The 27,258-nt window shown below is 43.4% G+C and overlaps 1 protein-coding gene across 1 annotated transcript; it reads right to left on the reverse strand.

The window, feature by feature from the left end:
• Positions 1-277: 277 nt before the first annotated feature.
• LOC146976490 (rho guanine nucleotide exchange factor 26-like) lies at positions 278-26,774 on the reverse strand. The gene is made up of 15 exons (XM_085796310.1): positions 26,575-26,774; positions 24,430-26,087; positions 23,719-23,770; positions 23,406-23,548; positions 21,209-21,265; positions 20,595-20,755; positions 18,074-18,226; positions 17,765-17,894; positions 17,103-17,177; positions 16,667-16,756; positions 16,006-16,160; positions 9,789-9,998; positions 2,719-2,789; positions 2,404-2,508; positions 278-2,001 (listed from the first exon to the last, which is right to left on the reverse strand). The coding sequence occupies exons 2-15, from the start codon at positions 25,993-25,995 to the stop codon at positions 1,859-1,861; spliced, it is 3,111 nt and encodes a 1,036-aa protein (XP_085652436.1). The 5' UTR covers positions 25,996-26,087; positions 26,575-26,774; the 3' UTR covers positions 278-1,858.
• Between the last annotated feature and the right edge of the window lie 484 nt (positions 26,775-27,258).

Consider the following 27,258-nt stretch of genomic DNA (forward strand, 5'->3'; position numbering starts at 1 on the left):
CATGGGTAGTATTTGGTTGGAATGAGCACCTGCATAGCTGTTAAAACTTCAGCAGCACAGTTGCAGATTTAACGTTGGATATCTCATAAATAACTGAGAAGGTGCTGGTGGCCAGAGGGTTTCTACACATTTCTAATTAACCTTCACCAAGTGTCCAGAGAGCACACGGTTAATTTATTGTTCCAAATGTAACTGGAGGAAAACAAGTGGAGTCATCGTCCTCAGATCTTTAGGGAGAAGAGATGTCATATTGATGATTAAGAAAACATGACAGGTACCAAGCAAATAACTTTTTATTAATAGTGGCTGATTAAAATATATAAGGTTGACTAATACGTTTCTGCAATATAAATCTGTATTTTGAAAAACATAGCATGTTACAATTCAGGCTGTTTTACATATTTACATGTACACAAGATGATTTACAATAGTTACAAGTATGTGATTGAAATAAAGGTCAGTTCATGCTTAGCTAATGACCTAGCTAATTTTCCCTGAGTGCAAATGCAAACCTTGGTCTGCTCTCTTCAGAGTCTAGATACTTGTGTCCTTCCTGCAGGATGTTCTGCCCACTACTGTCATGCACAAGAGCAGTGGGCTTGATATATGGCGTTATCACCAGTCTCTGACCAAGCCATTCATTTCCTTTAGCTGGACATGGCAACACTAAAAAGATGACTCACAGTGGACAATCAAATTAAAAGCAGGGCCAGGCAGGGCCGCTCGTCTCTTACCATCAGCACACAAATTAATGTCATCTTGCCTTTGTAACATCACAGATATAAATCCTAAGGGAGGGTATTTATATACACACTTTCATGCTGGCATTGAGTGTGTGTGTGATATTTTTAAGCTGTCCAAGTCATCGAGTGGATGGAGAGAATAATGGTAATTGTGTCATAAATGTGGAGTCTGATTCATGAGGGCGACATTAACTGGTGACAAACAGCAAGGTGGAAAACAGATCTGTGGCCCTTCTGCTTAATCACACGAATGACATATGGGATTTTACACTTCCTAAATGATTGTAATTCCTGATATTATCCAATTATTTATGACTTATGCTATTTACACAAAGTGCCCCAGGTTTAAGACAAAAATAATTCATTCGAACATACAAAATATTGTATTGGTGAAATATTACTGTGTAGTTTCACTTTCTATCAGATGCTACTGAAACATTTTCAACTGACAGACACAATGTAAAAGCATCGTCGATGTCACCTTCTTGCCTCATTATCACAATCAACATCCTCATTGTTACATAGTTACTGACAAAGCTCCCAATCACATAGCCTGAGCCTCATTAACAGGCTGCTGTCAGTTTCACACTATTCTATCTACCTTACCTCCTATAGTGGTACTGTAATCATCACACTTAACACTCAAAAACGATTATGTTTTAAAACCAACATTTACATATTTGACAGCAGCAGTCTTGTAGGGTGTGACTTTAGCTGTGGGAGTGAAATCTTCAAACCAACTGGAGAATTAATAAATGTGATGAATTCCACTGTCAAACCGTCCCACCCACACAGGGACTGATCAGTACTTAAGGAAATATCTGTCCTTCCACTGGTTTTGTCCTGAGCTCAGTCTTTGTTATGCAGCTCAGACTTTATGGAAGTGGATGCTGAGCAGAAGTCTGAATTATGGCTTCATCTCTATCCCACTTTCCAAAGGGTCCAACATCCACGCAGCTCCCCGTTCTGCTCTGCTTGGTCCCTGAAGGCAAGTCAGTGGTGCTGTTATTGAACTCATTTGTCTGGGTTCACAGCTTGAAAAGGCAGGTCACTGCTGTGTCAAAGGGTCACTAACAGCTGAGGAAAACCCTCGGTTGTTTCAACAGTTCTCCTGCTCACACATTAGTCTCTAACCCCTGCAGGCGGTCCATCCTCTGCACGTTCCTCTCAATGGTGGCCGGGCATGTTATTGGTTCGGCGCACTCGGCGAGGAACCACCCTCTTTCCCCATCACGCAGTCGCTCCCCTTCACACCAGCCTAGGAGAAAAAAAATGTATATATTGACGTGAAAACTGAAGCACATGCTGCTATTACTGTGTCTTTGCTTTCTGACGCTTGATCCTGTCTTTTCTTTAACATGAAAGCCTGTTGCCATGGTCACCACAAGGGAAATAACCTTTGGCCTCCGCATATTTATGTAGATTTTTAAACCAAGTCATCAAACAGATATCATGTCCTTTATATTAAAAAAAGGTGGCTGCTGAAAACGAGAAGGAGAGCAGATAAAAGTGCATGATGAAAGGGTGCGTCTGAAACAAGAAAGTGGAATATAAGAGGAATACTAAAAGGGGGAGGGGAGGCAAGTGGAGTGGAGCTTCACAAGGAGCAAGAGAGCACGGCTGAGTCAAAGAGGCGAGGGAGGTATGAGAGCTAACGCACCGTCTTCTACAGTCTGCGAGACCAGCACCACGTCAGCCACCTGCAGGGACAACTCGTCTGGCTGCTTGGCTGTGTAAGTTCTGATCACCTCCATCTGCATGGCATCTGGAAAGTAAATGTACATGTAAATGGATGCTGTCAAGTTCATAAATGACATTTGTTACACTGTTTCTCTTTGAATACAGTGCATCTGAATTAACATGAATGAAATCAAGTGGAGGAGGGGAAAAAAACACATGTCATCCTGTGGCCACCAGGTGGTGCAACAGCCTAAAAGGAGAAGTCGATGTCGAAGTGTTTGTGTGTGTAACTCACTGATTCTGTCCTCACTCTTCTTGTTGTTGACACTCTGGCCCAGAGCACTGATCCATCGAGCTCGCTCATTTCTAAAAGAACACACAACATTAAAAAGTCATTAAACCACTTATGAGTTCTGAACACTTAAGAAGAGTTTTAATTAATTTCACAACTGCCAAAAGTTGACAGCATTTTAGGAGCTCACTTAGATTATGTGGGAGTTGCTCGCTTCTTAAATTCCTAAAACGCTTAATGCATTACACAAGTCAAGTGTAATGTCAGAGGTGTCATTAAGCTCATACATAAACACAAGCTAAAAGGCTATTACTGTAAGACAAAATGATAATGAAGTTGCTCAGCGAGTTTTGTCTTCCCTCCCTCCTCTCGGTTTCTTCTGAAAGGAGCACAGAGGTGTGTTTTCAGTTGGAGCAAAACGAGGAAAACAGGCACAAAGGCCCATTCTCAGGTGCTGCTTTTTCTTGCTCTCTCTCATGTGTTTCATGGGGGTGAGGAAGGGACACTGGGTGGAGTCACACAGGTCAGATTCCACGAAACTCTATCTCTTATTTCACCTGTTCCCATCTCCTACAGACTGGAGAGCAGAGGGGTGGATTTAGACAAGAGCAGGAGGGGGAGGGCTAAAGGGGGTTCAGGAAATGAACTATGGGGGGTTTATTGAGGCCCTCTGTGAGTCAGCACCATCGGCCTGCATCATGCAGAAGGCAGTAGCATGCACAGACGATCACAGACTGACCAGTATTTGTGTGGACCCTCTTCACAGGGACCTCAAAAGGACCTGAAACGGGTAAGTCCCATGAGTCAGGCCTCATTATAGTGCTGCCATTGTACAAATGCTGTTCAGATCCTTTTCAGGACGCAGCTGTAAAATAGTGGGTCACAGCATCGCACGCACTGTATGAAATCACCTTTATGACCACTGCTGTGGATAAAACCATTAACCTGAAGGCCATCACATACACAACCTTTGGAATTGCACAATAAATGTTTCCGTCTTGGTACAGTTAGTCGCTATCAATGCAAAAATCCCCGATTAGTGATATGTTTTTTCCTCTCATATATTTTATATCCATAGTTTGATGATTTGTGTTGGAGCCTACCACTGTTCTACCACTGACTTTGGAAGATAACTCCAACCATGTGATGCAAATTTGCTCTTGTGACAACTATATTAAATTGAACTTTTTTCCTAAGTTAGTTCACTAAATGCATTACAACTGCTGTTTACGACCATATAAAAGGGGAAAGAAAATCAACGCCATTGTTCATGTTCAACACCACCATATCCACATTGGTTACCCACAAAGAGGAGCAGCAAATCTTTTGTAGTTCCTCATTTTAAGTATGTAACTGTAAGCTTATAGCAGGATGAGACACAAGTCTGACAGGGAAGACGTTAGCTTTGCTGGTATTTCTTAGACAAACACTTCTGCTGGATGGAAAGTCAAAGGATTAAAGTTGTTTATGTTTTACAACATCTCCATATTGAATCCCTTAGCATCTGTACCAGTTGATAGTTACTATTTAAGTCTGAACCAAGACAATGGGTAACTGCCATTCACAGAGCCGTGATTTTAGCATGGATACAAAAGAAGGAAAAGACAATAGAAACACTTGAAAGCGGGCATCATCTTATATAACCCATAGACAAAAAGCAGCCTTTATGTAGCTCAACCTATTCTGCCTATAACTGTCCCTGAATGACAAAGCACATAACAGAGGAAAAGTGGGAAGAGACTGGGTGGAGAAGGTTAAAAATGAATACACACTTGATTACTAAGACAAACATACTAATTATTTTACTCATATTTTAGTAGACACCTATCAGGAGGTGAAAGTCACAGATCAGTCTGCGTCCACTATACTGTGGCTGCTAATGCATCACCTTCTCTGAACTTTCCTGCAGCAGTGTTTTAAATAATAGACCGGACATCCTGTGAGAACAAACTTGCATGAATTAAATGATTTTTCAGTGAATACATGTTACACAAAAAGGAAGAAACAGGCTTCAGTCAAAGGCCTGACTCTGTCTCTATCTTGAATGTACAACGTCTGAGCTCCTCTGTGGGAAAGGCAGCTGTTAGACGTTGCTTTTGACAGCTGTACACACACATGCCCGGCATGTCTGATACATGTGCACATACAGCGCACACCATCAAGACAGGTCGCCTTCTCACACTTAAACAGCTGAAATACTTTATTGAAACTATGAATGTACAAATATTTAATATATCCTGCACAGGTGCTAACAGATAACCATGTGTTTAACAGGCACTTAATGGTTATCTGTGGAATGTGCGGCATGTGAAACAGTGTTCAGGTAAAAAATATATATATATATTTTAAGGGTGTGTGTTTACATACAAGCATGTGACTAGTGCATTATGTACAAACAGCAGGTGCTTGCCATCTTCCCCCCTTTAGATGACTACAGGCCTGTGCAGGATCAGGTCTATTCATGGTACTAAAGCTCCCACTGCATTTAACCATTCATCCCCAACCGCGGGAGAATGCCAAGAATCATAAATCCATTGTCAGAGGTTCTCCTTTCACCTCCAAAAAGGAGCAAGGCCTCACCGCTGCACTGTAAAACCTCGTTCACACAAGCAGATAAAAAGTGATGACAGCCTCCTCCTAACCTCTCTTCCCTCTGCCAACTCCAAATCACCACCAGGCCACTGTTTTCCATCTCATTTCGGTTTCATCACAGCCTCTCCTTCCTAACTCCTATCAATTTGTTTACTCCCAGCTGAACCCTTCCCTTGTTTCCACTTAACCACAGGTCAGAACAGCATTTGGGTACAATCCCTACTCTTCCAATAAAAACATGACATCTCTCTGCCCGGAGCAGACCAGTGAGGGGAAACTCCCAGGCAGAAGGAACGATTCCCATCAGCAAGTTTTTTCGTTATCATATAAACAAAAGCAGACATAGTAAGAAAACCAAAACAATCTCATAAATGAAAGCAGACGGCGTAAAGTCGGAAAAAAAAAAGAAAAACCAAAAACAACTCCAGAGTTTGCAGCTTAAGTACAGACTCTCCCCTCGTGGTCGGGGCTGTTGCATAACCGGTGCTGCTTTGTGTTATAACTGCATATCTGACTAACAGAACTGTTTTGCTGCAGAGTTCTGTAGCCGCTCTGTTCCACTAATAGAGAAGCGCTATTCACTGAGTCTGGGAAGGACACAACATTGGGTCATGGGGAAGGCGTGCTGACATGCGCACACTGAACAAAAGGATATAAAGAAAAAGGACAAGGACACAGACAGAAGAGAAGAGAATCACAGACGATGCTGAAGAGGAGAGCAGCCACACAGACGTCCCTGTGCCATCTCCACTCCAGCTGTCTGTCTGAATTCCTTGTGTATTACGCCACTGCTGCGCGCAAAGATCACTCTATTGTACGCTTCTTTCTCAGACCTCACACAGTGGCGCGTAGGCTACAGTAGATACAGGTTAATTGGCTTAAAGCTTCTGCAGATGGAGAGCGAATGGAACAAATGAAACTGACAACTGAAACTAACCCCAACACGGACTGACCAACACAGAAAAGTCCATATCTGCTGTTTCATTTCCACAAAAAACACAGACCCGCCTTCGGTCAGAATGTGTGGAATTTCACATTGGAACCCGACCTGAGCTGCACTTAAATGAAGCAGGGAAGTGAGCAATACACAAGAAAACACAGCAAAGCCACTTCCTTGTTTAATTCTTCAAAATCACTGACGCTTGGACCTGAGAAGCCACACACAAAGTAGGGCAGCATTTGACTGTCCTGTCCTGTCCAATCAGCAATTTCCTTCTCAGGCTCTTTTTGACTTGAACATTGAAACACACATGCAAAACAGGTTTAGTTTAGGTTCAGTAGGTAAAAAAACACACATTTTGTCAAAGACAAAGATGGCATTAACTGAATCCAGAAAGGAAAAACCACACGCACATCCGTGCCAAAACTTTGGGCAGGTGCTGAGCCGATAACGTACAAAAATTAAAAAGAAAATAGAACGGGTCGCACACCACAGGGCTCCAAAATGCAGTCCATTTATTCTCAGGAGATAACGTATAACGTTCCAACAAACGCTCATCGTCAGTTGTCTGAGTGTAACGCTTCGAGCAACAAAACGCTCTTCGTCAGTTGTCTAACGAGGAGCGTTTGTTGCTCGAAACGTTACACATTATCTCCTGAGAATAAATGGACTGCATTTTGGAGCCCTGTGGTGTGCGAGACGTTCTATTTTCTTATTAACTGAATCGAGCAAATCATGTTTCACTCTGATGGAATGATCTGAAAAAAACTGAAAATTAATCAGTAAACCTAACAAATCTATTAGTTGTTTAAGTTATTTACCAAGAAAATAAACATTTTCTAGTCCCAGGTAAAAAGTCAGGATTTGCTGCTAATTTAAATTTGAGCAGGAGGTCAACTAGCCTACGTATAATATTTGTAGCTTAGGAAAACTGATGAATTGATGGTTTTCCAGCATTTTATTGATTAAATAATTGACTGTTCCTCCATCCTGCTTTTTACCATTTGAGGTAATTTTACAAACTCCATGAGTGATCAAAAATATAAAATAGCCTAGTATAATCTATAATGGAACTAGTTATTAGTTAGAGCCCCGTCTGTCCTGCTCACAGCAATTTCCGAGAAAACCTTAAATCTCATCATGTGTCCTCTGTACTTCATTACGCTCTGTTAGAAGACCAAAATAGGCTGGCTAATGTAACACCACTTCAATGTGTCATGTTGGGTTAAATCACTAAACTGGAATGAATGGCCGGAGGAAGAGGAAGTTATTCTGCGGTCATCAAAAACAAAGAGCAGACACTGGCTGCTGTCTAACGGATCAGATGCGGGACTGTGAAGAAGAGTCGGAGGGAGCGAGGCAACAGGGCAGGAGGAAGGATAGTCGTGGGAAACAGCCCGCTTAACAATGGGCTGCTGCTAGGCAACAGGTTAAACAATGCCTAGCAACCACTGTAACAATGGACGGTCGCCAGGGTCCCCCTGTCCTCCTCGGTCCATTCAGTATTACAGTGAGTGGAGCGCTACAGACACACACACACACACACACACACACACACACACACATCTCAGCCGAGGGCCCCAAACCCCAGCTATCAAAGGGAGGGAGGCCGGGGGCTTTCCACAACAACACACACTAGACAGAGGGGGCAGTCAGACAAGGAGATCCCCACATGTATACATGGGCAGTATCTAAAGGCTCAGTGGGCAGCACATTGAGTCATGTCAGTAAGATTGCCACCTACACAGGCCCTCAGTCAGTCACACTTAATGCTATTACTGCAGTCGCTTTGTCTGCTTTTCACATCACAGCGACTTACAGCCTATAAGTGACCCACTCGAGAAAATAGTTTTAATTTTGAATCACCACAGGGAACAAATAAAAAACTGGACCATGGAGGTGTGTCTGACTGGAGTGGATGGAGTAAGGATGACATACAGTATAAAGGTTCTTCTCATGAGACTAGTATCACTGCTGTCTGCAAGTCTAATGTGACATCTTTAGATGTCTTATATTTCCTTGAAAACAACCCCCCTAATATTCATTTTACAAATCACAGCAAACAGAGAGAAAGGGAAAAAAGAAAATCCTAATATTTAAGAATCAGATCATTTATTTTTCTTCCTCGCAGATGGCTCAAACCCACTGATCCATTATCAAAGTTGCCTGCTGATCAGTTATCTGTAGATTGTTTCACATTAATGAGTGTAGCTAAAGGTTGTAACTACTCTTGGCCCTTGGGCACCTGTAGCTACCTCGTGCTGAGTCATTCTCAAGCTGTTGAAAATAACCATTAGGCTACCGTCTGATCTGAGCCCTATTGGAAGGTCATTCAATTACCTCCATTACAATTAACTTTTGTTTTCCAAGTAAATTGGATGGATTGAATCTTAACAGCCATGGTTATAGAGTGATACACACTTGAAACATTTGGCTGATTTGAGAGATGGTTTAAAGCAGCACTTTGTACAGTGGAGCTGAACAGAAGGAGGTTCACTGACTACACAGGAATGAGGAGGAACGGGCCGTGTGTGTGCGCATATGAAAACACAGCATTACAAAGCTTTGATCCACAGCAAATAATTAAACTGCGTGCGTGCGTGTGCCATGTTGTGTTTGTGTACATGTGAGAACGTTGCTAACACCAACTAGAACAAATACGCCCTGTATGAAGTCCAATACGACAGATCTCCTTTGTGTGGGTTATGTAATCCATGTAAATAGCTTCGCTCTTCGGTCAATTCACTCAACAAAGAGCGATGGACCTGGTGGTGGTGGTGGTGGTGGAGATGGGCGAGGGTGGTTTGAGTTTTACCCATACAGCTACAAGTAAGAACTTCAAGGAGCTTCAAACCAGCTGAATGTATTTCTAGGTCAGCTGTGTGAGTAATCACTGTGCACATGCAGTAAAGTTCAGCATACTTTAAAGAAGGAAACTTGCTTCCCTCGTATAGATGCTTGTGTTGCAAGACGCTCTGTCAACAAAACAATTATCTGGTACAGCTGCTCCACGTTACAGTGCCACTGCAGACTGTAAAGTGCAATAATAAACTCTATTTCCTAGGTCACATGAAGAAGAGGAGCGAGGCTCAGGCTGCATCTAGAGAATAGATGTAACAAAATATGCCTGGGACCTGTAATGGTCTAAAATGAGACTAAGAAATAAGAGCTAAGGAGAGAAGGGTGAAGGGATTCTCTTACATGTACTTCACGTTAAAAAGCACACCAGGGCACATAAAGGTAAAGATAAGGGAGTAGGAGTCTGTTTCAAGGTGAGGAGCAGATCCTGAGCTGTTTTGAATCCAGACATGGAAAACAAACTCTCTCTGCCATCCTTACTGGAAATCAACCCTTACCAGCACCCTGGCCTAAAAGTGTGTAGCCTACGTACAAAGATGCAGGAGTGATTTTATCCAAGAGGCAAAAATGATTCACCAGTTGCTTTACAGCAGATCTCGTAAATGTGTTGTGAACGCAAGTGAAACAAAAACTGCAAAGTTACAAGGCTCAAAGGTTGAGAAAAAAAAAAAAGAGCACTCACAGCAACTCCGTCCCCAGGATCATGGGCACTTTTTCACCGGAGTGGTTGCTACGGAAACGCAGACAGAAAAGATGGTTGGCGCCGGCTTGCCGGGAGCTGAGCATGCCGGCAGTGGTTCTGACCGGTGACAGGTTGAGATCCTCGGGCTGGCAGGAACCCACCCAGATCTGGTTCCTCAGGGCGTAGTCTATGACGGTGTAGCTCTCCTCACTGACAAGACAGAGAGAGACAGAAAGGGTTAACAGAGTTTCACTTCAGGTATTCAAGATGGAGGTCTGGGTGATGGATTTATTGGCAATGGAGACCTAGAAAAGTGTACAAGGCCGCCACTTTGGATTGTTACTCCGACCGAAGTTGGACACTCACATTACAACAACTGATAAAAGCATGTTTGCTTAAAAATGGACACAGTCCACCACACATACAGACACAGCTGTACATACACACACATTGTTGTTTTGGCAGAAAACTATGAGAAATTGAATTTGACAGTCAAATTAACTCATTCAATAACACAACTCCTGGAGGTGCAGCCACGAGCCAATACAGTTGAATACACATGCAACATAAACACAAATGAGACCAGTACATTTTCCATTTTGTTCCATTTTGCAATATAATAAAATAAAACTTAACTTGGGTTCACTTGGGAGTCAGACATAAAGGTGTGGTCTAAAAATCCAGATAATAAAATGCTTCTCTGGCAGGTTGGTATTCGAACAGAAATGTGGATTCAGCTTCTTTACCAAACATTTAGACAAACATTAGTATCATTTAACTTGAGGTTGCTTGTGTTACTCTTTCTCAATGATTCCTGTGGGGAGTCTGTTGAAAGCCTCCATCCACCACTGGTGTAATGTGCACTTCAGCCCTAAATGTTACAGTCTCTGTGGCTCTGACATCCAAGTGGAGCTTTAAAGAAAATATACCATGTTGTTTTTTCTTTTTTTTTTCAGGATTGAACTGAATAAAGATTAAAGAGTGCTGAAAAGAGACTAATGGATGTCATGGCAAAAACATTTTTCACTTAAGCTTAATTACTTAAGAGCATATTCTAATATAAAAAAATACAAAATATTTCAAAAAAAAATTTGGAGCTGCAATAACTGATTGCATAATTTAAATACACCATTTATTATTGTGTACCTTTCTGCACCGTCGACTGCCTAAATATCAAGTTGAAGTTCATTGTTTTCAGTAGAGATCCAGTTTCTTGGTGCCTCAGCTGCTCGACCCCTGAGAGGCTGCAGACCGTGAGGTTAATCTAATTCACCTGGATTTATAAATCAGCTGTCACATTATGTCTCACAGTCGGTGCCAGTCAAAACTCCACATGTTCAGTCGTCTACCTGTCCTTACACTAAATCAGCTACCCTCTGGTTCCTCTAATACATGCCTACATTTCCCATGGGCGCTTTTACCTGAGCACAACCCCGTGTCTAGCGGTACACAGAGTTAGTTTGAAACATCTGGAGCTGATTGAGAATCATACTCGCTCTAAAACGTGTGTGTGTTTTTTTCCACAGAGCTCTGGAGAACAGGAGCTTAAGTCCAGATCACATGTGTTTTATCAACCTGAGACTGGAGCTGTGAGAGACTGCTGGACAGGGGCTGGCTTCTTGTAAAGCAGCATACCCATTCGTGTAGACACTCAGGCCGTGCACACACACACGCACACACATAAGCAGAGACAAAGGCAGCAGCTACAAAAACAAACACTTGTAAGCAGTGTATCTTACCCATGCCTTACTGTCTCACCCTTTTACCAACACACACAAACCCTGCACTCTGGTGTTGTGACTGGTTGGGGAGTCCAGATACGGTTGGAAGGTTCTCAACAAGGTTCAACTGTCACTGCTCAGCTCTTATTGTTCAGCACCAGCAGTCAGTCAACTTCAAGACTGTTGCCCACAACCAATTAACCTCTAAGAGGAGAAAGAAACTAGAACAATGGGAGGCAGATAAAAGCAGAGGGAGGGACTGTTGATCTGTGCACAAGGATAAACAAACTGAAGAGAAAATCTAGAAAATATGCAGATTTTCAATCTTCCTGAGTTAGATGAACAAAGGACACCACTCTAAATATGAAGCTGTCAGTTAGCTTAGTTAAGCAAAAAGTGTGGCTCATGAGAAGATCCCAAAATGTCAAACTACATATACCATCTCTTTAGCTTCACACAACAATTTTACACTTTACTAACCTACATATTTATCACAATAAGCTTTGTTAAAATGTTCAAGTTCATTTATATGTATCATTGCATCGACACACACTATGACAACAGATTGCTAAGAAAATATTACACTTAATGGATCCACAGTGGGCTCTTTTCTGTACAGCTTTAACATGTTTTACCATAATAATGTACTTAAAGTTTTTAATGGGTTTTAAATGGGATTTTAGGGAGTAGCAGATAAATTAATGTGCAATAGTGCATGGTATTTCAATATATTCCACAATGAGTAAGGAGTTAGGAGGAAGAAAAGACAGAAAAACATTACATGCACCAGAAATAGTGAAAACATCTACATAAAATTCTAATTCTAACCCTAATTCTTATAGAAAATGTAAACTGCCCCCCCCTAAATACTGTTGGGAAAAAATCCATACAATATTGATTTTCAACAGAAGAAAAAAAATCTGACTTTCATATAACCCAAAACCCTTATAATCCCAACTGGTTTCTTCCAATAAAACAATAAAAAAAATCCCAAGTATTCTTTGGTAGTAAAATAAGAATCTCTGGATTTCAGGGCGGCAGTATTTGGCTCCTCCAGGCTCTACAGGTAAAATACCTGGAATACCATTTACATGAAACACCAGGATGGGATGGTGAAGAATCTGCATGTTTGTGAGGTGAGTTTGTTGATGTGCATGGGCGGATATGCAGTGTCAGATCATTGCTAAACAGAGGAATGAAGGCGGGAAATGCATCCTGTGTGGAAATGTGTACGCAAAGAACAAAAAAACTGAAATACTAGGAGACAGAGACTGTATCTCATCACATCAACCACTTACAGGGAGACAAACACACAACCCTGCTGGTATGAGAATCACTCCACTGTTTGAAACAGCACAGACACCTTTCACACGTCATCACAACTGTGCCAGCTGCCATCTTGTGAGCGTACAACAAGTTCTCCAACGCACAAGTCGAAGTGAAACAAATCTTCAGAGAGATGTCGAGATAGGATTCCAAGCATACACACACATACACACACACACACACACACACACAAACACACACACACCCCTCGGTGAAAGCATAATGTTCTGGTGAGAAGTGGGAGTGTTGTGACTATGGCAAAAGTGGAACTGTGTGTGGGATTACAGACTTGCACACACAGACACATACAGACACACACACAATGATAGGACAGACAAAAATGCCAGAAGGTCATGACTATCAGAAAGAACAGAGAGAGAGAAAATAGAGGGATGGAAACCTCACCCTCAGCACTACTCAATGTTTAGATGATGCCCAACATCACAGAGGAAAAAAGGGGGGAAGTGAAGATGAGAGAGGAGCCAGCTGGTGTGGACTGGCTGTTATGTAAGTGTTCCAGTGAGCCAGAGTGCAACACTTTCCCCCGCTGCGTGACAATAGGCCAGTCAGACATGGAGCTGGTTTGCAACGGCTAGTTTCTTCTTGGATCAAGTCTGAACTTGATAAAACAAACACATTTGTTAAGCTTTAAGTCTCACGAAAGTCTTACCGGATGGTTTATCTCCACTCCTTCCTACAATAAGCCGAGGGCAATGAACAATAAATACCAAATATGTAAACAAACAAAAAGCAAAAGAATAAACTTTGTTTTGTTCATTCTTAAATACTTAGGAAAGGGCTGAAATTTATTTTTATTTTTACACTTATTTATCAGTTATTCTCTTCATTAAATCCACTTACTGTGTTTTATTTAATGTCCGAAAGTCAGAAGAAAAATTCTCTTAAGTTTTTAAATGAAAACCCAGAGTAATTGAATTCACATCACACAGCATCAATAACAATAAATCCTCACCAGAGGAAGGTGGAACCACAGTTTGTTCAGCATTTCTGCTGAAAAATGAATCAACAATTAATTAAAGCAGAAGTAAGCGATCCGGTCGTTTTGGCTAACTTTCTGTCAGCCGATGGAGTTAGCAGTCCCCGCCCCCGTCCCTACATCACCACATTCACGCACATCCCTTGGCTGTACATACAGAGAGGACCGCCCCTTTATGCCGTTCTCTCTCCTCATTGGATAAAGGTTGTAGGATACAAGGAAAGTTTTCTCCTCGGCTTACAGCAGAGCAGAGTGACTGACAGACCCGTGTTTCGGACCAAACACTCTATATAAGTGGTTGCCGTCAGAAGATATAACTATTTAAGACTTATATTAACACAAATATTCTGCTTACTTCTGCTTTAAGTGGCAAAATAGTTGTGAGTAAATTGTGTCAACCAGATTTACAACCTTTATATATCTCAACCGAGAGGCAATGCTAAATTCCACTGTAATGTTACTTAATCCAAACCACAAACAGCATTTTAGGATTTGCAATAAAGTAACACAGGCTAACACCCACACACGCCCCCACAAACAGACACACTTGTGTTTTCTTTCTCTTGCATATCGAGAAAATCCATCAAAAGGAGTGAAACCATTCTCAGGTCATAGGTATGTTTTTCTCTGCCATGTAAGTGCTGTTGGTTTGGCCTTTTCACCCCCTCCCCCTCTGGTTTTTCTGATATTCCTGGAAATGTAAGTGAAAGGATGTAAGCATTTGGTGCAGTTAGCAGCTTGTAACCCACACACTCCAGGCCATAATGACAAGGGAAGGAGCTGTTATACCATTATGTCTAGAAGGGTGTGTGACCTGGTAGTGCCTGGCTGGCCTTGTGTACCCCTGGTGTGTTTTTGTTTTGATGGCTGCAGATGGAGTGCAGTGGAGTAGCGTGCCACAGCAGGGCTCCAGCGCTACAGTACAAACCAATATTATAACAGCTTCTCCCATTCAACTGTGCACACACACACACACACACACACACACACACACACACACACACACACACACACCACACACACACACACACACACACACACACACACACACACACACACACACACACACACACACACACACACACACACACACACACACACACACACACACACACACACACACCACACACACACACACACACACACACACACACACACACACACACACACGCCGATTCTGAAGCACTCCCTTTCCCAAATCCCTCGTCCAAAAACAGGTTTGACACCACCCACTGCTGGAGCCGGCCGTCCAGGATCAGATTCCCAGAAAAATATCACAAGGAATTTTTGTTCTTCTTTCTCTTTTTTTTTAATGATTCTTCGGAATTCTGAGTTTGCGAGTGGCGGGACAATCAGTTCCAGACACAGAGGGAGATGGACGGGAAAGGATTTTTTTTCCTGGCACAAATAGACACACATGTGCACGCACACACCCACACAACACGCACGCAAATGAAAACCACATAATTCGGAGGAAGTTGTCTTTGTGGCTCGCTTCATGGTTCTGTCTAAAAACCAGAGGAAACAGGAGGGGGGACGCGGACAGACGACACAGCTGACAATGAGCAGGTCCACCAGCTCCACGTGATTCACGGCACCACGGCGTATTCAAACCTCTGAGACCTTCATAAAAGGAAGCTTAGATCCATAATCCTAAGTAACAGTAGTTCAGGTAACTGCACCTGTTCATCTTCATAAACACAGTAACACACCCATGCAGCAGGGGGACAGCGAGGGGAAACCAGTGCGGGCGCTGTGATTGTGCAGTGCACTGCAGGTACCAATCCTTCTTAACTTTATGGGATCTTCCACAGCCCTGCTGATAATGACTTAAAGCTGCTGCTGCTGTGACGCAACTGCTATTGTTGTCGTTTCATGTTTTGTCATTGTTTCATTCTTTCTTTTCAACATGGACATCTTTGTTTTTTTAATCTGAGTAGAATCACTTCCCAGAGCAAGTTAAAACACGAGAACAATGTCACACACCCTGTGCCCAGGGACTTAGCCATATGCAGTTCACACACACACGCACTGAAAACAGACGGATTTTGGTTACACTTTCACCTTCAACATGTCAGAACAGGTGAGTTACGAGCAAAGTCGGCACACCAAGGTTATGCTCACGCCAGATAAATCCAACACACAGAGAGCGTCTGTGCACTGTCCAGCTCACCTCTTCTTCCTGGTCACAATCAGGACGTCGTTGAAGAGGAAGAAGTAGACCTGTTGCCGTGACGTCCGCTTGAGGAAGATGCCGTTGTCTTCCACAAAGGCCGTCAGCTCCCCTCTCTTCACCATCCACCTGGAGGATGACACCAGGGGGAAGGGCTGCAGGAGAAGAGGTGAGGAAAATGTGACAGAGAGAAAAAGATGACAAATCGAACCAAATAAAAGTATTTTAAAAATGTTGGTTACTGTCAGGAGATGCTAAATCACGGTTTGTGTGTGCATGTGTGAACAGCTGGTTATGTAGAGAGAATATGTCCACTAGACATCTGTGAATCCCAAATGTGCCAACAGTTATTTCCCACACTACTTAGACACTCTCGCAGCTGCCAAGCCTTGTGTGCGTTACATGTGTAGATAGTCGCCGGGTGAGTGACGGTAATGCGTGTCTTATTGCATCTGCCTGTGTGCACATGCCAGTGTATGACTTCATGACGCCATGCTCTACATTCCTGATTAGGATCTAAACAAACTGTTTGGCACTTGGGAAATATTCTTATTTACATGGTTGCTGGGAGACAGAGAGCAAATCGGCACCCCGGCCAAAAAGATAAAACTAGCTTGTTTGTGTCAAATGTATTAGTTTTAATAGAAGAGCATGTCCCTACCTTGATTTTGAACTCCAGCTGAGAGTTAATGGTGTACATCATTTCAGTTCTCTCCATTGTGCGAGCTCCTTCGTTACACTTTCTGACCACCTGGACACACACACACACAAAAAAAAAATGCACACAAAATTTGTTAATCACAAATTTTCTGATAAAATATATTAGTAACAGGGGGATTAGAAATGTTTGTATTTTTGTCACAAATTCGTCACCAAAATATAAAACTGACAGTGACTGCCTCACAGCCTAAACCTATAGTTTCATTCAGTTAAGAACAGTCCTCAGTGTTGTTACATATCTATAGCAGAATGGGGAAAAAGAGAGGCTGTGTTGAAATGGTATGTACAGATGTGTGTCAAAAATAATGAAAATATGAACACATAAAATCCAGATTGAGGTGTGTAACATTTAAGGTGGACTCCTCAAACCCACTGACCTTGCTGACGGCTTGTAAAGCCTTCTTACACTCTTCATATTGCGTCGAGTCTTTAGGCGTCTTCTGACAAATTGTCTGCAACACAGTGGGAGAGAGGTGGTCGTCAGGGCACAAATCACTTACAACAATTCATACCATTAGAAAAAAACCCAGCATAAACCACACTTTTGCACAAAAATATCCACAACTCTTCATTTCACGCAGGCACACTCCACACTCCACCAGAGGCCTGACAAAATACTGATGCGTTAAAGGCACTGTGGGAAGAAATCAGTTGAAACCAAACTTTCTCAGGATCCGACAGCCTCTGAGTTTATGAGCATAAAACCCAGAGTCCCAAGGGAGACACTGACGGAAGACGGGAGAGGGGAGGATGAAAGTGGAGCACAAGAGAGCAAGAGAGGGAGGCACAGTAGGGAAAGAATAACGCGGTGCCGAGGGAGGCATGAAAGTGAAGAAGGAAAATATTAAACGAAGAACGTGGAGAAGTGAAATCAGTTAGCATTATAAAGGATTGATAAGGTCACGCAAACGTCTGTGAGGTCAGAACACACCCTGAGTGGAATTAGTCAGGGGACTATGACTAATCAAACTGTTGCGTAAGAGCGAAAGTCTTGTATTTCCGAAGCCCGTGCTACTGTTTGTCTTGTGTGCACACTCACATCCATGAGCAGAGGCAGACGGGTGATCCTCTGCATGGGCAGGATGAGGAAGGAGATCATGGGGAGGTTCCTGCAGTCTGGGTGGCCCTCGATCCTGGTCAGCACCTCCTTAAAAGCTGGATTCTTGGACCTGCAAGAGAGGATGGAGGGAGACTTGGAGTTCAGAAGGAGGAGTAACTGATGATACAAAGAGAAAGTATGGAGGGGAAAGCAAACTCCCTGGTTCAAAGTGTCAGGACAGTCATGTTGGATCACATCTGAGAGAGATATGATAAGACCGCATGTTTGTGTGCTCGCTCGGTCACTCACACCAGCCTCTGCAGGGTTCTCTGCTGGTAGACCTCATTGGAGCAGTAGGTGATGTAAGGATCAAAGTTGGACTGAGCGTGCTTGCAGACGATGTCGCTGATGTCATCGATCACAATGCTCTGTTGGTGCCTTTCCTCCAATTCCTTGAAAAACCTGAGTAAATAAAGGATTGTAATAAAGGGATTGTTTGTCAGTGATTCACACTGTAGATGGCAATAGTTTGAGTCAGAAGCATCAAGTCATGAGACATCCCACACTAGGGAAAATATAGGATATAATGACAGATGCAAAAGTCAGCAAGGCAGGAAGCACGGCCAACACCTTTCTCCTCAACCTGCTGTAAGATCACAAAAGAGGAACTCCCCACCTCTTAAAATAGACATAGCCTACCATTAACCATAACACAGAGGCTTTTCCTCTTCCTGAGCACCACCAGATGGCCGGTTTAACGGCACGCCACATGAGAGCTTCAAGGGAATAAGTGTTTTTGCATGCTTGTCCAAGGTGACAAACAGGAAACTGTCGCACAGACACAGGACGCTGACCTTGACTGGTTGGACCAAATTTGAGCTCATCTGCAAAAGCACCTCATGCCCCTGCAGAGCCCCATCCCTGCCTACTCCACACACACTGTGCTATTCCTGTCTATGGGGAACAATACTTGTCGTGTAGCCTTGTGTGCATGCCTGACCCAGCGCCCTCTGAACTGTAACCTTTCTAACGAGGGCACAAGCACACAAGCCAACAGAAAATATACGTGCACACACATCTACACACATATTTCGCCCTGTCCTCTGATCCATGCCCTGAAGGTGTATCCACACAGCTACAAGTTCAGGCTGGGCTCCCTCCTGGGGTAAAACCCACTGACCCCAATAACAGCATGTTGCCAGGAGGGGAGAGGTCAAGGGATGAGAGTTAAATCAGGATGTTGAAAATAGAAAAGGAACTGCACGAAATTAGACTGCTGACCAGTTATGAAAGAAAATGAGAGTTCTACCACCACATACTGAGGGACACAACATTTATTAGGCCTTTATTGGGGACATGCTCTTTCTCTCCTGCTCTATATCACACACAGTCTAGACAGGAGTCTGCAGGTGGAGAGACATTCTGCTGTTTTCTTTGAGAGGCTAAACTCAAAAGCCTGTTTCAAGTGAAACATCTAGTTTTACCAGTGCCACAGGGCTCTTCATATCTTTCGATCTGCTGTCCTTACGACTCCCTGTCCTCCACTCTCCCTAGAGCTATGCAGCCCTAAGTATTCAGGTGGGGAAGGGAAGCTAAAGTATCATATTAATGTGTGTGGCCTGTCTATGGGAATGAGAAAGGGGGAGATATGAGCTGCAGCATGTCTGAACACAGTAAGGAATTGTTGAGGAATTTACAGGTACCCCTATTTATGAGTGTGGAGCATGGGAATGAGGTGTCAAATGCTGTAAATATCAATCCACGTGTAACTAGTGAAGCTCAGAGTGTGGGGGGTGATATCTACAGTAGCTGCTTTAATCCTGATAATGGAGTCACATTCACATGTAGGCGCCACATTGTATGCAAGGGGGAGAATCTGTCCCCCTGAGGAGGGGGTTGTAGTCCTCACATGGAATCTTTGAACAAATGTCATGAACAGTTGTACGTGGGAGGCAGTAAATACCCTGCATGGATGCACACACACACACGTTAAGCACTGTCAACTCAATGCTCAACCTCAGCATTCTGCAGTTGCATCAGAACAAGAGCAGACCCTGTTACCCATAATTAACACAAAAAAGCCGACAAAATCCACAGATCAATCAATCTTTCAATCATTTGTGGAAATAATGATGCTTGGTCCAGCACATTTGCTGCTGTGCCAGCACAGTTTTTTTTTTTACCAGTTTCATGCATGGTTTCCATCAGTTTATGGGATCCTTGGAAGTTAATGGTCACCTGGCCATGACTGCCATTAAACAGTCCACACACATGCACTGTAAATCATGATGGACAGCTCAGCTCAGAGGGCTACAGCGGCAGATTTTGGACACTGCATTTAAATGCGCTAACTCTAAAAACCAGGAAAATCACTGACATCCGTTCTGCTTTTGATTTCCCTCTAACAGTGAGGAATGTTCCTGGTGACAATATAACCTTTAAGATGTTACATAATTGTTTTTTTGCTCCTTTTTGTTCCACTCAATTTGGTCTCTGCTTCTTCACAAGCTCTTTTTTCTCTCCATCAACATGTGACATTATAGATGGTAAACTCACAACCGACCAATCAAATGGTATCAGCATGCAGTAAATGGTGTTTACAGACACACCTCACATGGAATGAGTGTGGTGCACCAACTGTTAAAGTGCAGTTAAACAAGAGCATTATCCAGCTCATTAGCCAAAACCAAAAACCACAAACACTGACAGGGTGAGTTAAGTCTAAAAACACTAGCTACTTAATGTAAAACATTCCTACATGAATACACACAGCAAAGTGTTTCTGGTATCAATTCTGACCACAAATTAAAAGAATAACTCAACCACTTACTTTTTGCTCCCCTCACAGACGTCGGTAATGTTGGAGAAGAGGTGGTGGTGCTCAGTCTTGGTCATGGCCTCACTGAGCTCTGCAGAATTCTTGAACATGCGGATGAGGATTTCCAGACTGTGGAGATAAGAGTGCTCCGACGAGATAACCTCGAAAATGGCCTGATGAAGGACAAGAAAGAGGGAGTTTGTGCTTTTGTTCCACATGCAACATTTCCTACTGTTAGGCCTTTCAATCCTGAGTCAGTCGGAGGAAGGTTGTGATATGAAGGCCTACCTGTGCATGTGCTTGGCATGTTATTCAACAACGCCATGCACTTACATAAATCTGTCAATCAATTTAATAGTCCTAGTCTTAATATGACATGGATTCAGGTTAGTACTGTAGAATTTATGTCCTTCTCATCCCCTTTACAATGCATTCACTTAATGATATAATACTCCATGATGCATGTTTCCTGCTGTACTCCTTTAATGGATTTTTTATTGGTCTAGTGGAGTTTACAGAGAGCAAATGGAGAGCTCTTCTCCCCAGTGTTTGGTAGGTCTTAACTAAATGCATGTGTTGTATTAGATTCTCCCCTAACCAAACAAAGAGTAAAATATAATTCCCACCTCTTGTCTTTTGCGTTCTTCCTGACTCATCCGCTCAGACAGACCACTTTTCTTTACCTGAGGGGAAAACACACTTTGTGAAAAATCTGAGGAAGGATTTTTAAAAAGGCATGCATGCAAAGATTAAAACACAAAGTCTCACTTGTTTGACTACTCTAAGATTTTCTCAGGTTTAGGGCCATTTGCATTTATAGAATGGGTGTGTGCGTGTCTATGTTTGCGTGCCACTGTTGTCCCTATATACAAAGAGAGGAGCACTTTACATACCACACTGAATAGAGAGCCAATTAAACTGTTGTTAAACAAATGGGGGAAACGTTAGAAATTTCACTGAATAAAGATGCATGGAGTAGAAATAGGAAATTTGTTGTATGGGCAAAATTTTTAGGGGAAAATTGGCAAAAAAAAAAAAGGAAGGCAAAGTGTACACACGTGTTGGTATGTGGCTGGCATGAGTTAATGCTGAGATATTTGAATGAGACTGAAAGAGGCAATCTTTTGGAACGGACAGGGCGTGGAGAGCTATTGAATTAATCAGCCGGTGGTTTCTAGACTGCAGGTAAGGTTAAATAAAAAAACAAGCTTGCGTCTAGTGTTTCAGCACATACAGCCAATATGACCTAGGGCACATTCATGTTAGACCTCACCAGATCACACATGCAGGCAGAAATCCTGAGAGGCCATCTTTCCCTATATAAAAGCACAAGGAAGCGATACTGGTCCTGGAGCAGCCTCCTTCTCCCTAGTATCTGCCCTGAAGCCTTCAGCAAACACTGAGAACAAACAAACCCGCAGTAGAGCAAATATCTCTATTCCTTTCACACATCCTTTTTATTATTTAGCACTCTTACTCTCTTCTTGCTCTCCTCTAGCAAACATCCAGTCTTCAATATCAGTGATAACCATTGCTATAGAGCTGATTTTAGCAAACATCCAGTCTTCAATATCAGTGATAACCATTGCTATAGAGCTGATTTTTTTTTTTGCTTTCCCTTATGCCAATTGAACTTTATCCTGATTTGTAGTTCCACTGGGAGTAGCAGAAACACGATCAATAAGGTGTCATTATTCAAAGGTTCCCTCTCTGAAGCTCTCTGAATCTAGGTTTAGTTGTTTGAGCTCCACGACACAGTTCCAATACCTGACACTACAGCTTGTAATCCCAGCAAACATGACCTTTCTGTGATATGACATGTCGTCAAACCCTTAATGGCAAGAGGTGCTATGCCCAAAGAGAAAGAGGAGGGGCTAAGTGAGTGGAGGTTAAAACTTGCATATCTGGTTCTCGGTTTCACTGGAAATAAACATATTTCCTGTCACACTATGGCACTGACAGCACCTTGCCACAATTTCCCAGAAACTGTGATAAAAATTCCTGATGAATTATGTATTGTATTTTGTGGAGAACACACTCACAGATCTGCAGCTGTAATGCAGCTGTGGCGGAAAAGAAAGTTTAGTGTAGTCCTGGTCAGGCTGGTAGAGTTGAACTGTGCTCAGTTCATTTGTGTGTCCTGCTGACATACACAAGATGACCAGAGGCACTGTCTACACATCTTTAGTTTCAATCCAGTTTCCTATATATTAGAGTCTGTGTGGATTTTATTATCTGGCAGGCAATTTCAGAACTAATCCTAAATACCTCCTTGGCCTGTTTTGCTCCCTCATCACCAAGTAAACAAACACATGCGAATGTCCAAGAAAAAACTAAATTAGCCCATTCACTTCCGCTATCCTTACATTCCAATCCCTAACTATGTTATGTAATGCAGACCCACTGCACTTCTCTCTAGAGGCAGCATTTTAAGCATATTTTCAGTCTGACGAGTATGAGGAGTGTGCCAACACATTGGCATAAGGCCCAGAAGTGCTTCCAAGGCTTCCTGTGGGTCTGGCTGACTGTCTGCCTCCCTGCCCACCCGAGTCCTAAACCAAATGCTTCTGTGCTCCTTGATAAACACAGTCAGGAGCAGAAGAAGGCAGAGACAGTGGGAGGATGGGTATGGACTGTGGCCAAACTGGATATGACAGCATTCTTCAGAGCACTCAAATTCCAAGACGCTCTAGCACTGAGTGTATACTGTATGTTTGTGTGTGGAGTGGATGTTGAGAAAGAGTGAGAAAGACAGAAGAAGAATGAAAGACACCCCAACTCAAGTGTTTGTGCGTGTGTGTGTGTGTGTGTGTTATGTCTGACCACACTGAGCTGGCTCCAGGAGGTTCGTATGGGTCTGTACTGCACCACGATGCCGTTATCAACACTGGGTTCTTTGGAATCAGCATCTTCATCCGAGTCATTGTGCAAGGCCTTCTCCTGGTAGTTCTGATACAGCTCCTCCTCTGAAACATCCAGTTTTTTGACATCCATTATGATTTAAATTTTGTTTAGGTGGTTCGAAAAAGGCAGATATTGGTTGTTTGAGAGAGCAACAGAAAAGAAAACCAGGCAGTTAAGAGGAAAAAAATAAAGGGTGGTGGAGGAAATAAAAACACAGATGTGTGTTTCTCACCCTCACTGTCAAATGTCCGCTGGCTTGTCAAAACTTTCTTCTTATCTGGATTCTGAAAGAGAAACGTATAGCACAGATGAAATGACCTGGACAAATGGAGGGAGCAGCCATATACACATACGTACATATTAGTGACCTCTTTGGTGACACCCTTTATTGACCCCCTGTCTAATTATACAACTATTGTGGATGTAAGTGTGTATGTGTGGGCACTGGGCACAGTGTCACATTACATCATGTCTGCTAACAACCACATTAATTGTTTCCTTGTAAGGCTTTGTCCCAGCTTCTGCTGCTGCTAAGTTTGCTCTACAATACTAAGCCTGTGTTGTGATTTTATCATTTCTTGGACTTTGCCCCCGATACTGAAAGTCCATAATGAAGTATTCTTTGTGCACAGTCAAATATAAACCCATCAGAAGGATTACGAATTAACTACATGCATCTCAATACAATACAAAAGTCCAAAATATTACAGATAATAGGCATACAAAGAGCGATTTAAGCACTCAATAACAAAATGGCTTTCAGGAGTTTGTCTCCAGGCCTTAACGCATCAAGTGAAATTTCTCCAAGTCCCATATGTGTAAGTAAATTAAGTTTATTTGAATATTGCCAGATATTTCACTTTTTTTCCCTTCAAATGTTTGTTTCTTGGGTAAATTTCAACACCTCCCACCACTACTTTTTAGGACTAACAGGTTTACCCACCTTGTTTTTGCCAGTGCTGGTCGGCTTTTCTGTCCCAGGACTGAAAGGCTTTGAAATCCTTGGGCTGGCAGCTTTGGGTGTTCCTCGACCGACAAGTTTGGGTGTCCCAGGACTGGAAGACTTGGGCGTTCCAGGACTCGCAGGTTTGGGTGTCCCAGGACTGGAAGACTTGGGCGTTCCAGGACTCGCAGGTTTGGGTGTCCCAGGGCTCGCACACTTTGCCGTACCAGGACTAGGGAGGCTTAGAGTGCCTGGACTTGCTGGGCTGACTGGTGAAGCTGGATTATCCCTGTCAAGCCCTTTGATGACAGGCTGCGACAACCTATGAACCTTGAGATCTACGCCTGGAACCTCTAACTCTACTCCACTCACAACAGCCCTCCTATAGGATGTACTCCTCAAGCCTCTCCTGAGTGTCCCCGGGCTATCGCTCTCTCCCTCTGTCCCCTCAATGCAGTCCCCTCCTGTGGAAAAGTAGGCTCCTGTCTCCACCATGCTGAGGGCTTTCAAAGCTCTCTTGGATTGATCCACCCCCAGACGCCCTGCCAAACCCTGGCCTTGCTGCCCACAGGGAGCTGCTTTGCTTTGCCGAACATCAGATGCTAAACCCTTGGGAATGAGCTGCTGGGTGCCCATCTTCAGGGCGGCTGGACTGTGGGTGCTGAGTACGATGGAGGGAGTGATGGATGGGGACAGAGACGGAGAAGGGGAGGGGGAAGAGACGGAGGAAGAGGAGGAGGCGAGCCTGGTGTCCTGAGAGGATGCAGGCGAGGATGGGGACAGTCTGTGGTGAGCCTGTCCTCGATCTGCTGGTGATGGGGAGCGAGGAGTCGGGGGGTCTGAAGAGTTGAGGGAAGAGAGGGAGGGGATGCTGGAGGTGGAGCTGTGGGAGGGGGTAGGGGTACGGCAAATTGGGGGAGAAGGGCTGGATGCCGACGAAAGGGAACACAGTTCATGGTGGTTGTAGTTGTTATTGTTGTTGTTAGGGGTGCGTGGAGACAGGACAGGAGAGGAACCGTTCAGAGCAGCGGCTTCAGCTGAGGGTGAAGTAGTCCCAAATGCTATCTGGTCTTTCTGTGAACCCAAACTGAACGGACTGGACATGCGCTTCTGGGAGTCCAGGTGACACGGCTTATCAACCCATGCCATCTCTCCATTACTGGTTTTCCCCCTGTCACTTTCTCCATTACGCACTCTATTGTCCAGCGAAGCAGATCTGTTATCCTCGGACCTAAATCTGGACAGTGAGAAGCGTCCATTGGAGAAATGTCCGATGCTGATACTTCGAATGACTCGAGATTTCTTGGAGGGTTTGTGTAGAATGTGTTTCAGCACCACGGTGTTCCTGCCCGAACTCTGAGGTGCAACAACCAGTCTCTCAGCAGGTTGGCTGAGGGTGAAGGAACACTTGTCCTCCACAGGGAAGTCTGTTGTCACGGCCCCATTCGTGTGGTAACTGAGGGGTCGCGGTTTGAGCTCCTGGGGTTTTTTACAATTGTCTGTGCGGCGTTTCCACAAAGGAGTGATGTTATTATTGGAGAGATCTACATCATTACCAATATCCATGGTCACAATGTCTCTGTGTCCTCTTCACTGTCTGTTCAAACACACAGGTCACAGGGGAAACACTGCAGCCCTGTAGCAAACTGATCTCACCCCTGAAGATAAACAACAGAGGGCAAAAACAATCAGTATCAAAGAGCTCAGTGCTCTGTCCAAATTCCCAAAGTTTACTCATTAACAGAGATTCAGAGCAGATACTGGGAGCTAAATTTAGGAAACAGGAGGGCATGCAGAAGAGAAGCCAAGACGGTGCAGACAGCTGATAACCCTATTGTATATGATCACTGTTGTGAAATGCTTTAATCACAGACACAAAGCTGACAGGATACACTTAACCGTGAGCAATGCCAACTGTAAAACAATGCTCCACAGCAACAGAGGGCTTAAAGACCAAGTACTTTTTTTGTTTTGTTTTATCTCCTAGACCACTTAAAATTCCAACAATGATGTGTAAAAAAAAACCACAACACAAACGTATGCTTTGGTTATATCGAGTAAACAACACCAGAAAGTCTCTGTCATAAGAAGTCTGGAAAATAAATACGTTTTTGTTTTGGTTTTTTTTTTGTTATTTGTTCTTACCTCTAATCAGTGGCTGTGCTGCAGAGTGCGGTCATTGTACCTGCGCTTGTCGGGAAACAACTTTCCTCTTCAGCCGAAAGTTAATGGGCTTAATCCAGCGTGGCATCGAAACCGAATAAAGTTTGGGAGAGCGAAGTTGGAGCCGCAGAGACACTGAAGTGACTGTGCGGTCGAGTGCGCGGCAGAGAGCATTTGTGAAGCCCAGCGGGGCTGAGCTGATAGGGTTTCTATGGGGAGGAGGAGGAGGAGGAGGAGGAGTGACTGAAGCTGAACAGAAGTGAGAACCAGCTCTGCCAAGTTCCCAGGAACCCACCTGTGTATCCGAAGCCAGTCATGTGTCAGACAAAGTGGAGTCCAGAGAAAACAAGTGGGACGGATGTTTTTATTATTATTATTATTATTGATTGGGTTTAATCATAGACTGTATATAAAGGGGGTTTAATATATTTTTAATGATAGCACAGTTTAAATTTGTATTTGAGTTAGTCATTTAGCATATATCAGTGATTAGTAGGCCACAGACCTACAGCCTAGTTGCCTATCATAAGTAGATCTGGTAGATCAAGAAAAGCCCATTTTAAACTTTGTACAAGTTTTAAAACCTGCTCTGATGAGGACAAATCAATTGCCCGACTGCTGTTGTGCGCCATCTTGTGGTGAAAGTCGCTGCTGCAACTGGAAACT

Source organism: Trachurus japonicus, chromosome 13 (genome assembly GCF_045865225.1).
Source record: "Trachurus japonicus isolate A0001 chromosome 13, Traja_1.0".
In the NCBI taxonomy this organism is placed as follows: domain Eukaryota; kingdom Metazoa; phylum Chordata; class Actinopteri; order Carangiformes; family Carangidae; genus Trachurus; species Trachurus japonicus.

Excerpts from the sequence above, each read along its gene's own strand:
- LOC146976490 (XM_085796310.1), bottom strand. The coding sequence starts at position 25,995 with ATGGATATTGGTAATGATGTAGATCTCTCCAATAATAACATCACTCCT. Across the intron at positions 23,771-24,429 it reads CCAGCACTGGCAAAAACAAG|AATCCAGATAAGAAGAAAGT; the intron begins GTGGGTAAACCT and ends TTTCTCTTTCAG. Across the intron at positions 20,756-21,208 it reads AAGAACGCAAAAGACAAGAG|GCCATTTTCGAGGTTATCTC; the intron begins GTGGGAATTATA and ends GTCCTTCATCAG.